Source organism: Oryctolagus cuniculus, chromosome 6 (assembly GCF_051225735.1).
Source record: "Oryctolagus cuniculus isolate XC-2025 breed Fujian yellow rabbit chromosome 6, ASM5122573v1, whole genome shotgun sequence".
Lineage (NCBI taxonomy): Eukaryota > Metazoa > Chordata > Mammalia > Lagomorpha > Leporidae > Oryctolagus > Oryctolagus cuniculus.
Genome location: NC_142872.1, coordinates 92,802,626 through 92,815,937, shown reverse-complemented (window position 1 = coordinate 92,815,937; position 13,312 = coordinate 92,802,626). Strand labels below are relative to the sequence as shown.

Below are 13,312 nucleotides of genomic sequence, written 5' to 3'. Positions count from 1 at the left end.
CTATAATATAGCTCAACCAGATTTACATAAAGGAAAAGGTTCATTTGGTATTGAGAACTTAAATAGTTTCAGATCCCATTGGGGATTTTAATGACTTGATTTACAGGTAGGACTAAAACTGGGCTGTTATTAAAATATATCTGATTTTTAAGCATATTAATGAATAATTTTAGTTTTAAAAATTCAGTTCTATCCTTAAACATAAACTTTAAATAGATCATTTAGAAGCTAGAAAGTTTTAAAACTTGTAGCAGGTTAAAGTGTTTACTTGAGATGAACTATGACTAAACTAAAATGATAAAAGCTAGAGTGTGTGTGTGTGTGTGTGTGTGTCATTGTGTAGAAAGCAGTTTTGCTATACTGTTTCCGGCAAAATGGATAGGAGTAAAAGTATACCAAAGTAAAAGAACTAATTTTTAAATCAGCTTTATCACTGAGTGGCGGTATGTTTTGGAAAACAGGTAAACCCTGCTCCAGTTTTTTACCTCTTAATATAAGGAGTTTGGACTTTATGGACTGCAGGATAGTTTCTTTCATTAATGTATATCCTGTTTTGAAGAGCTTTTATAATTTTTCTCATTTAGAAATATACATGTTATTGGAATCATAGAAATGTCCTCACATTTTGCTTATAGATTGCTAGGTAGAATTAAATCCAGTATTTATTTCAATATTGCTATTAATAATGGTCAAAGATTATGTGATGACAATTTAGTGTTACTGTAATAATGTTTTCATAGTCCAGATTTGGAAATAAAATATTCACTATGCAGTACCTCATATTAACCACTGGGTGGCCTGATTTCACTTTATTTAATCAAGCTGGGCGCTGTTTGTACCTTGACTGTGACCGATTTAAAAAATTAAATATAGTTACCTTGTCCTTAATAAATATAATAAAGATGTAATTTTTGATTATGACAAAGATTCAGACTTAAGGCAGTTTGTGATTTAAAAATATGAGCAAGTTAAAGTAATTTCACTAGAGCAAATATTATAGAACCAACTGATATTTCTGTAATTTCAAGCCAGCAGTTCCCTTTCAACTAAAAACAGATTTTTTAAAATATTGTATTTATTTATTTGGGAGGTAGAGTTACAGACAGAGAGAGGGAGAGGCAGAGAGAAAGGTCTTCCATCTGCTAGTTCACTCCCCAAATGGCCACAATGGCCAGAGCTGGGCTGATCAGGAGCCAGGAGCTTCTTCTGGGTCTCCCACGTGGGTGCAGGGGCCCAAACACTTGAGTCATCTTTTACTGCTTTCCCAGGCCATAGCAGAGAGCTGGATGGGAAGAGGAGCAGTTGGGACTTGAACTGGTGCCCATATGAGATGCTGGCAACCACAGGTAGAGGCTTAGCTTGCTACGCCACAGTGCCAACCCTGTTAAAAGATTTAAAAATTTAAAATTTTCCTTTGGCTACCTCATTTTACTGTTTTTAGGCAGAATAATTGTCCTCTGAAACAGAATTTCTCCTAAATGTTTTATCTTAGTATCAAGTGTGAATAGTTTTGTTTGTTATTTCTTGGGCAGAGTCATAACTATCACATCTTGATAGTTTATATCCCAATGCAGAGTTACTTTTAACAATTTTCTTGGCCTAATCTTTTTATGTATGTTTGTGCTTATTTTTGGTGTGTCATTCTCTTCAACCACTTTGTTCATTCATAATCTACAACACTGTATCCATTTGATTATAGTGATTAGTTATATATTAGGCATTTATAGAATAAATAGTTTCTTTGGTTTACAATAGAAAACTGGCAGAGTAGTTCTGGAAACAAGTACTCAACTGGACAAAGACCAAATTCCTGTTTGGAGAAATTGTTTCACCTTCTTTTGCTGTCCTGTAGATTAGTCACACTATTCTAGGTATGGATCATTTATGTAACTGCATTAAATACATTTTGTTGAGTTATTACGTATTAATACTGTTGATTCCTACAAATACAGAGATGCTAAAAGACAATATAACAGGAGAAAAATAGAGCTGATCTGTTTTGGTGGTCTCTTAACCATCACTGGTGATGAGACTTTTTTATTGTTAAATGGTGAAAGTGCACTATTAGTGAGGTTACTTGTGGGATTTTATCTCTTCCCTTTTTTCTTGGCAAGTTATATGCATCCTCAGGAATTTTCCTCTTGTAGTTAATGATATTGATATGCTTCTAGAATCTCTTTTTATCACATTTATTTGAAAATTGTATCATACTTTCAGCAATTACTTTATATATTATAAATATAAAGTATTTATAATATGTATTAAAATATATGTAATATATATAAAATATATTATAAATATAAAATAAAAAACCTAGTTTTGGTGTCAAAACCAGGAAGTAAATTGGTAGGTAAACTTTAGGAAAGTCCCAGTGGTAGAGAGATGATTCTAAGAATTCTGCTTTTATACTGCCTCACACTTATGCTCTCAAAAACCCAATTTCCTGAACGCTGAATGGGCTGTATAACTCAGTGCCTGAAACTGATGACCATGCTGAATGCAAAACAGAGAATGAAACTTCATATAGAAATAGAAATTTCTCACAAATAAGTATGTTGCTGAAAAATGAAAGGCAGGATTTTAAACTTAAAATGAGTAGGTTTTCAGGAAAAGTACTCCTTGGAAAAGAGTCTTTTTGACCAAGCTAACATTTTTGGACTTGTAATCTTAAATATTTTAATAAGAACCTCAATATGGATTTTGTACAGATTAGATATGTAGATTTTTTACTCATTTATGTGGGCAAATCCCACCCCCAATTTTTTGATTCAAAAATGACCTGTTTTTTTAAAGCTCTTTCAAATGTGTTATTATGGATACTGTTGAGAGCTAAGGGGAGGAAGGAAAGAGAACCTGTGAAAAGCATGTCTGAAGGTTATTTGGGGTGTCAGAAAAGGGTGTCAGAAAAGGGTAATATTTCTGGGAGAATTTCTAGGAAAGGTTAGCAGTGTAGGAGATACTCTCAAAGAGCTCCTTCGGTACTGATTTTTTTTTTTTTTTTAATTATTCCAGCAGGTTCTGCTTCTTAAAATTTCACCACTTGTAGGTGTATTTGGATTTTTAATAAATGGGAATGCCTTTCTCTTCCTCTTAGAGGTAGTTTCATTTTTTTTTTAAGTTTTTTTTTTTTTTCTCTTGGATCTGCTTTGAGACCACCTGTATTGAGGGGGGGGTGAAAGTTTTTTTTAATTAATTAATTTATTTGAAAGAGTTACACAGAGAGAGGAGAGGCAGAGAGAGAGAGAGAGAGGTTTTCCATCTAATGGTTCACTCCCCAGATGGCCGCAACGGCCAGAGCTGTGCCGATTCAAAGCCAGGAGTCTCTTCCTGGTTTCCCACGTGGGTGCAGGGGCCCAAGGACCTGAGCCATCTTCTATTGCTTTCCCAGGCCATAGCAGGGTGTTAACCCACTGCGCTACAGTGCCAGCCCTGGGAGGTGAAAGTTTTGATTGGGTTGGGAGGGAGTGAAGTAATTTTGGAATATAGAACATCTGGGAGAGGTGGGAGAGTAACAAAGGTTTTTCATTAATTTTACAAGTATTTGAGTGTTGATTACTGTGCTTGATCCTAAGAAATGTATATGATAGTCATGGTTTCTACACTCATGAGCTGACTGGGAAGATTGGCAAATATAAGAAAAAGGAAGGTGTTTTATCTGATTTAGTAGCTTTCCTTAGAAATTTGTGAAGTCATTGGGTGCTGCAGCATCTCTAGTGTAACAATTTAATCTTAGCTAACAGGTGGTATTTCTGATAGCTGAAGATGGCTGCAAATAACAGGTATTTTCTTTAATTAACTCTTTTCCTTTGAGCATATTTTAACAAAACAAGTGTACATGGAAGGAAATAGGACTGGCAGATTGTTGTTATACATAGACATTTGTTTCAGAGAGAGCATTGGAAAATGGAAGAACATTGAGCTAAAGAAGCAGATACATATCTTGTGAAGAGGAATAGGGGATCTTGGTATTTTGCTTGGTGAGAAAGGAATTTTGGTTCTATGGAATTTACATAGAAATTCAATGGACAGGAAATTTGAGGATCCTGCAAAGAGTATAGGCAGATATGTTAAATCTCAGCCTTCATTTTTCAATTTTTGATTGCAATTATATAATATATAAGTATTAGAAAATACATATGCTTAACTGTATTATAATACAGTTAAATCTTCAAACTTTTGCTATTTAAATCATAATGAATTTTGGGAAAGGAGTTGAATCCAGTAAAGCAGTAACTTTTAATAGTCAGATGATCAGCTTATGCACATAAAACCAATACTGTGTTATCTTTCTAAACCAACTGCTATATCAGATGTTAACACATTTTCTCATTTAATTTTACCTCAAAACAGCATTGTAAGGTAGTTGGTATGACCCTCATTTTGTAATCAAGTAAGCTAAAAATCCAAGGTTAATATATTCAAGGTTACAAAGTGAATAGTTAAGTTAGAACTAGAACTTGTTTTTATCTCAAAATATACCCGATGTTTGTCTTTGGTATCTTCCAGCTTTCCAGTATTCTTCCCATATTTTTCCAGTATGTTGTAGTATAATGGCTAAGTAATGGACTTTTGAGGTCAGCTGTGTCATTTTGGTATGACTGTAGGCAAGAAGTTACTTTTCGGTGCTGGTGTTATGGCATAGCCGGTTAAGCTACTGCCTGCCGTGCTGGCATGCCTTACTGAAGCACCAGTTTGAGTCTCTGCTGCTCTGCTTCTGTTAATGTGCCAGGGAAAGCCATGGAAAACAGCACAAATATTTGGGCCCTGGCCATCCTTTTGGGAGAGCTGCAACAACTGAAAGAGAGGAATATTATTATTCCCACTACACAGAATAGAAAATTTTGATTTATAAAGGTAAAAGCAACTTCCTTTTTTAAAAAAAAATTTATTTATTTGAAAGGTAGACACCCCCCCCACCCCACCCAGAGAGCGAGAGAGCGAGAGAGAGAGAGAAGAGAGATTTTTCATCCATTAGTTCACTCTCTCAAATGGTCTTGATGGCCAGGCTGGACTAAGCCTAAACCAGGAATCTGGGACTCCATTTGGGTCTCCCACGTGGATGGCAGGAGCCTATGCCCTTCAACCATCTTCCACTGCTTTCCCAGGCACATTAGTAGGGAGGTGGATCAGAAGTGGAGCAGCCAGGACTTGCACAGGATTCATGGAGGATGCTGGCATTGCAGCACCTGCTGTGCCACAACTCTGGTCCCTGTTGTAAAGTTGTAAGAAAAAATTTTCAATGACTATCACATTGTCTAGGACATAGAACGCTTTAAACATTAGCTCATGTTATTTTCAGATACTTTATTATGACTTTATTCATTCCTCTGGCTACTTAAAATTCTCCAATTCAGCTTACCATAGAGGCCTTCTCTCTTTTTTGGGGGCTTCATACTTTAAAATTGCCTTTTCTTTTTCACCCCAATTAATATTCAGGTTCTGATTTTGGTCCATGCCTCACCATATTAATTTTTCCATGAGTCATTTTATAGCCTCAGCTTTGTATGCTGGTGAATGCCAAAAAGTGTTTTTCTACCCTAAACCTTGTATCGGAGCAGAAGATTAAGGTGCCTAGTTGCCATCTAGACCTGCTGTTCCTAGCAGGAGAGCTACTAACCAGCTGCATGTTATGTGTACTCAGTAGGGGAGCTACTAGCCAGCCACATGTGATTATTGGGCTCTTGAAATGTGGCCAGTCTGAATTGTGATGTACCGTAACTACAAAATACACACCAGATTTTGAAGACTGCAGTAGTAAGCAAAAAGAGAATAAAATATTTCACTTATAAATGTTTATATTGAGTACATATTGATTATATTTTTGATGCAGCAATTAAATAGTATTAAAATTAATTGCAGCTGTTCCTCTGTTTAAATTTTTTTCATCTTATTGAATGACATAGAGACTTAGAGAAGAGACAGAGAGAGAGAGAGAGAGAGAGAGATAGAGATAGTTCTCCACTAATTCATTCCCCTAAATGTCCACAACAGCCAGGACTGGGCCGTTTGAAGCCAGGAGCCCAGGACTACACTTCAGTCTCCCATGTGGGTGTTAGGACCCAGAAACTTCAGCCATCAACTGTGGTCTCCCAGGGTGTGCATTAGTAGGAAGCTGAATTGGAGGCAGACCTTTTTTTTTTTTTTTTGACAGGCAGAGGTAGACAGTGAGAGAGAGAGACAGAGAAAGGTCTTCCTTCCGTTGGTTTACCCCCCAAATGGCCACTACGGCTGGCGCACTGCGCTGATCCGATGGCAGGAGCCAGGTACTTATCCTGGTCTCCCATGGGGTGCAGAGCCCAAGGTTTTGGGCCATCCTCCACTGCCTTCCCGGGCCACAGCAGAGAGCTGGACTGGAAGAGGAACAACCAGGACAGAACTGGCGCCCCAACCAGGACTAGAACCCAGGGTGTTAGTGCTGCAGGCAGAGGATTAGCCTAGTGAGCTGCAGCTCTGGCCAGAGCCAGGCATTCTGATATGGGATGTGGATGTCTCAAGTGGCAATTTAAACCTCTGTGCCAAGTACCTGCCCCATTTCTGTCTTTTGAGAAAGATGGCTACTAGGAAATTGATAAGTGGTATGTGCTATATTTCTGTTGAACACTGCTCTTCTAGACATACCCACCTGCGTATACCTCAGGTGATTTCACAACAGTCCAAAGCTATACTTATTCCCTCCATTCCATTCTCCCTTCCAGAGTTCTGACTCTTCTTCAATTCCTTACCTTAGTGAATAGCTCTACTTAAGCACTCAAATTTTGATTTCTACTTGTTTCTGTCCCTCATATCCATCAGTTGCAAAATCCTTTTGTTTCTAGTTTTTAATTTCTTTAAAGAAAAATATTTATTTGAAAAGTAAAGAAACAGATTTTCCATCCACCACCTCATTCTCCAAATGCCTATAACAGCTGGGACTGGGCCAGGTCAAAGCCAGCAGCCAGAAACTCCATCTGGGTCTTCCATGTGGATGACAGAAACTCAAGTACTTGGGCAATAATGTGCTACCTCCCAGGTGCATTAGCAGGAAGCTAGATTGGAAGCAGAGGAAGAACTTACTCCAAGGCACTCTGATATGGGAAGTGGGCATCCCAAGTGGCAGCTTTACATGATGTGCTGCAGTGTCCCTGTTTCTAGTTTTTAAGTGTTTGTGTGCTGCTTTCCATTACCTTGACTGGTTTGTTCTATGGATTCTGGATTTTTGTCACATTTACCTCTCAAGGGCATATGAAGTGGAATTGTTTGCTGTTTTATTGTAGTACTACTCTAGCCTCATTTTTAAAAATGTAGATACTTCATCTGAATTTACTTCATTGCAAAGTAGGACTATAGCTTAATTTTTTAAAATGTCTACTCAGTGTCTTAACACTGTTTAATGAAAAGTCCATTAACCCACTGATTTGAAATGTTACTGTTACAAGTTACCAAATTCCATGTTTTCAATTTTTTTTTTTTTTTTTGACAGGCAGAGTGGACAGTGAGAGAGAGAGAGACAGAGAGAAAGGTCTTCCTTTGCCGTTGGTCCACCCTCCAATGGCTGCCGCGGCCGGCGCGCTGCGGCCGGCGCACCGCGCTGATCCGATGGCAAGAGCCAGGAGCCAGGTGCTTTTCCTGGTCTCCCATGGGGTGCAGGGCCCAAGCACCTGGGCCGTCCTCCACTGCACTCCCTGGCCACAGCAGAGAGCTGGCCTGGAAGAGGGGCAACCGGGACAGAATCCGGCGCCCCGACCGGGACTAGAACCCGGTGTGCCGGCGCCGCTAGGCGGAGGATTAGCCTAGTGAGCCGCGGCGCCGGAAATTCCATGTTTTCTTTTCCAAATGTTCTATTCTGTTCCATATATCAATGTCTATATGCCAATACCATTCCATTTGTTTTTTATTTTTAAGATTTACTTATTTATTTGAAAGGTAGAGTTACAGGGAGGCAGAGGCAGAGAGAGAGAGATCTTCCATCCAATGGTTCACTCCCTAAATGGCTACAACTGTTGGAGCTGAGCTGATCCAAAGCCATGAGCCAGGAGCTTCTTCCAGGTGTTCTGTGTCTCTGATGCGGGTGCAGGGGCTCAAACACTTGGGCCATCTTCTACTGCTTTCCCAGGCCGTAGTAGAGAGCTGGATAGGAAGAAGAGCAGTGGGGACTTGAACTGGCTCCCAAATGGGATGCTGGCACAGCAGGCAGCAGCTTTACCTGTTACGCCACAGGCCGACCCCCCAATTCCATTTTATATCTTCTTTCTTTATAGAATATTTTCACACTGGGTAATGTGAATTCTTCTGTAATTATTTTGTAGAGCCTTTCTGGTTATTGTTTTACTTTTTTTCATATCAACTGTAGAATTAACTTGACTAATTTTCCTCCAGATACCTATTGGTATTTTGATTCATTAAATTTATTAATTTGAGGAGAATGGACATAACTATAATACTGTCTTATTTAAGAATGTGGTCTAAGGGGCAAGCATTTTGCCTAGGAGTTAAGACCACCATTGGGATGCCCACACTCCGTATCAGGGTGCTTGGGTTTGAGTCTCAGCTCCACTTCCATTTTCAGCTTCCTACTAATGCAGACTCTGGGAGGTGGCAGCAGAGATGATTCAAATATTTGGGTCCCTGCCAACTATTTGGGAGGGAGACCTACATTGGATTCCTGGTTCCCAGCTTCTGCCTGGCCCAGTCCTGGCAATGGAGGGCATTTGGGAAGTGAACCTGCAGATGCAAATTTCTCAGATTTCTCCGTCTCTCCCTCTGTCTCTCAAATAAATAAGTGGCTAGTTCTATGGTGTAGCAGGTAAAGCTGCCGTCTGTGGTGTTGGCATCCCATATGGGTACCGGTTGAGTCCTGGCTGCTCCACTTCTAATCCAGTTCCCTGCTAATATGCCTGGGAAAGCAGCGGAAGATGGCCCAAGTTCTTGGGCCCCTGCACCCTCATGGGAGACCTGGAAGAAGCTCCTGGTTCCTGGCTTCGGGACAGCTCAACTCCAGCCATTGCAGCCATTTGGGGAGTGAACCAACAGATGGAAGACCTCTCTGCCTCTGCCTCTCTTGCTAACTTTGCCTTTCAAATAAATATTAAAAAAAAAAAATGGTCTCAGTATTCTTCCATTTATTCAAGTCTTCTTGTCTTAAAATATTAGTCATTTGTTATACCTTGATCTTGTAAATTAGCACAATTTTTAGATATTTAGCTTTTTCATTGTTGGTATTATTAATGGATTGCTTCTGGAAAGCCAAGACACTCTGGCAAAAAAAAAAAAAAAAAAAAAAATTACCTAAATGAAAGATCTCTGCAAGTGAGATCCCAGTGGAAAGAATGGGTCATCAAAGAAGGAGGTACCTTTCTCTGAAGGGAGAAGAGAACTTCCACTTTGACTATGACCTTGTCTAAATAAAATCAGTCGACAAACTCAAGAGGCTTCCATAGCCCTGGCATCTCATGACAAGAACCTAGGGTGATTCCTGACGCCATAAACAAGAGTGTCAATTTGTTAAGTCAACAACAGGAGTCATTGTGCCCTTACTCCTCATGTGGGATCTCTGTCCTTAATGTGCTGTACATTGTGATTTAATGCTATAACTAGTACTCAAACAGTATTTTTCACTTTGTGTTTCTGTGTGGGTGCAAACTGTTGAAATCTTTACTTAATATATGCTAAAGTGATCTTCTGTATATAAAGATAATTGAAAATGAATCTTGATGTGAATGGAAGGGGAGAGGGACCGGGAGAGGGGAGGGTTGCAGGTAAGAGGGAAGTTATGGGGGGGAAGCCATTGTAATCCATAAGCTGTACTTTGGAAATTTATATTCATTAAATAAAAGTTAAAAAAAAATAAAAAAAAATTAATGGATAGCTTCTTTCATTCTCTTTTAACTGGCTGTGGTTTATATTTTATCATTACCATATGTTACATCCTAATCATTTCTTGAGTTCCTGTGAAGATTATTCATTGATTTTCCTTATTACATTTCACCACTCTCCTGCCATTGATTTTTTTCTAAAATGCAAGATATTTGTCATTTGTTGTCTTACTTAAAGCCTTTGAAGTCTTTAGAATAAAGGTCAAGAGAAGACTAAAGGTCAAGCTCATTAGCATGACATACAAAGTTATGATTTGGACCCTGGTGGTATGTCCAGCTCATATTTCTGGTGGCAGAAGAACTGTAGCTCCTGCTCATTGAGTCTTTTTTTTTTTTTTAAAGATTTATTTTTATTTATTTGAAAGGTAGAGACAGAGGGCTTCCATCTGCTGATTCACTCCCCAAATGGCTGCAATGATCAGGACTGGGCCAGGCCAAAGCCAGGGGCCAGGAGCTTCTTCCAGGTCTCCCATATGGGTGCATGGGCCCAAGGACTTGGGCCATCCTCCACTGCTTTCCCAGGCACATTAGCAGGGAGCTAGGTTGGAAGTGGAGCAGCCAGGACTTGAACCAGTACCCATATGGGATGCCAGCAGGTTGGGGCTTTAACCTGCTGCGCCACAGCGCTGGTTCCCATTTTTAATTTTTTATAATTTGAATAATCTCATTGAAGATACTTATATATCTTTTAGGTCTGAGTGACTTCATTAGTCATAATTGCACATATAGGTTCAGTGATTTGATTTACCAATTTAAATTACAAGTCTTGATTTTAAAAATCATGCATTTTTTTTTTTGGTAGTGAGGATGAGGATGATGACCTTCAGTATGCTGATCATGACTATGAAGTACCACAACAGAAAGGATTGAAGAAACTCTGGAACAGAGTAAAATGGACAAGAGATGAGGTAAGTACCTGACAGGATTTACTGATTTCATACTTATATTTATTGATTAATGCTATTATGGTTATGAAAGATATTTAAAAACAAAACGGGAAAAAAGTTTTCTAACAACTAACTTGCATGTTTCTTCAACCAGAGATGTGATTATGGGTTAATTTTGGAACTGGTAGAAATAGTATAGTAAATGGAGCAATTTATAATGACTTCATTCATTCTAAAAATGTTCAGCAGATATACCTGATAGAATTGGAAGATTCTTTATATTCAGGGTAGAGGAAAAAGATGGGGGAGAACTTTCTAATTTTCATATCTGTTTTAATAGGATGATAAGTTAAAGAAATTGGTTGAACAACATGGAACAGATGATTGGACTCTAATTGCTAGTCATCTTCAAGTAAGTGAAATATTATATTTCTAGAGGCAAGTTTTCATCATACTGGTTAAGGCATTGCTTGGGACACCACATCCTGTAATGGAGTACCTGTACGCAAGCCCCTGCTCTGCTCCCAATTCTAGCTCCTGCTATGTAATGCATGTACCCTGGGAGGCATCAGGTGATGACTCAAGTATTTGGGTCCTGCCACACACATGGAAGACCCGGGTTGAGTTCCTAGCTCCTGGCTTTGGTCTGACCCAACCCTAACTATTGAGAGACTTTGAGGAGTGAACCAGTGGATGGGAGAGCTCTCTCTGTCTCTCCCTCTCTTTGTCTCTCTGCCTTTCATATTAAACACGCATACACAAACCAAACAGGGTTTCTCCCAGTGTGAGCTTCTCTGCTGTCATGTCCCCCTGTAAATGTTGGCTCATTTAAAAAAGTTGTATTTCTATAATGGATGACTTAGGCTATTGGTTTTAATTATTTATTTTTTCAAAAATATGTCTCCATATTTTAGATTTTTGGTTTCCTTCCCCCAATATCCCTGATTTTCTGATAAGAACAGATACTACACTTGATCTTAGCCAAAAGGCCGAGAAGCGATATTATCCCTGATTTTCTGATCTACCTGTTGATTGCTAATGGCTTAGAAAGTCTGATTATGTAGTGCAGGTTGAGCATCCCTAATCTGAAGTCTGTAACTTTTTGAGCACCACAAAATTCCATATCTGATCTCATGTGACGACAGGTCATAATCAAAATACCAGTTCACTAGAAGTATTGTATAAAATTACTTTCAGACTATGTGTGTAAGTTGTGAATGAAATATAAATGAAGGTTTTGTGGATTTGGGTCCTGTGTCCAAGATATCTTCTTATGTATATGTAAATATTAAACTCCAAAAATGGAAACATTTCTGTTCTGAAGCATTCAGATAAGTGAAACTAAACCTGCAGTGTATTTATCTAGGCACCTAAAAAGATTACCAATTTAAAACAGAAATATTAAATTTGAGTAGGGCTTTATAAATTTGCTGATATATGTAAAAACATTTTGAGAGGAATTAAATATATTAAAATATTTTGATAGGTAACCAAAAAAATCAGAAAAACTTATGTTAAAAAGTTTGATATCTAATGCTTACATTTTGAAATGTTACTGATTTTTTTTAGAAGTTATGCTATATTGTTCACCATACTACTTTCCACTTATTGTTCATTCATGTGTAATTTTACAGTTTTCAAAATTTTTTACATAAATTCTTATTTGTTCCTTAATACATTATGAGTAGTTAGGCAAAATGTTCATATTTTAATCTCAGTATTGACTTTCAGAAACAGTATTACCTGTGTTTTTATATATTTTCATCATGACTCTTAACATAACTTGAAAACTGAGACCAAATAATGAAAAGAATGTGATTTTTGGAGTCAGAATTGTATTCAAATATCTGCTGTACTAGCTTGGAAAAGTAACTTAAACTCTATGACCTTCAGCTTCTTTATCTATAGTATATAGATAAATGTATATCATAGCACTTATTTCAGTAGTATTATGGGAATTAAAAATAACATATAGGATATTTGGCACAGTTTCTAACATTTAACAGGTATTTAATAAACAGAAGCTACATTAGAGAAATACTACAAGACAAACAGGAATAACCTGATAATTTTGAAGAAAATAGTGTCCTTAAAATGGATCAGTACTGCTGTACAGAAGCCATAAGTGAAGAAGGTCAGTCTGAATATAAATAATTTGAAGTCCATTATACGCAAAAGAGCCATTGATAGATAAAATATTTATATATATCCCTTTATATACTTCTGAATTACCTTTAATCTTGTGTATGAACTGATAGCTTTGTAAACTGTGAAATGCTAGTTGAATATAGATGTTATTATGATTATTATTACCCTTATAATACATAGGAGTTACCAGATCATGAATACATCATGAATTGACTAAAATAAGGCTTTATTTATCAAACATTCTTAGGGCTTGAGATGTTTCTACACAAAGTTTTTTTCTGGTCAATCTATTTTCCTTTTATGTGTCAATTATCACTTTATTTTAAATATAATACATATCTTCTATATAGATATACTTAACATTTTCATGATAACTTGGTAGTCATCATTTGTAAGTACCCTTTTAATATCATATCAGTACCTTTT

The 13,312-nt window shown here is 37.7% G+C and overlaps 1 protein-coding gene and 1 pseudogene across 8 annotated transcripts in view; one reads left to right on the top strand and one right to left on the bottom strand.

The window, feature by feature from the left end:
* Positions 1 to 13,312, top strand: part of MYBL1 (MYB proto-oncogene like 1) — a 46,424-nt gene that overhangs the window by 2,874 nt on the left and 30,238 nt on the right. For all 8 annotated transcript variants that reach the window (XM_089336297.1, XM_089336299.1, XM_008255590.5 and 5 more), the window contains exons 2-3: positions 10,654 to 10,759; positions 11,079 to 11,150. In XM_089336297.1, the coding sequence (XP_089192423.1) occupies positions 10,654 to 10,759; positions 11,079 to 11,150 (178 nt within the window). The remainder of the gene's footprint in view (positions 1 to 10,653; positions 10,760 to 11,078; positions 11,151 to 13,312) is intronic.
* LOC127490890 (U2 spliceosomal RNA) lies at positions 11,588 to 11,739 on the bottom strand (annotated as a pseudogene).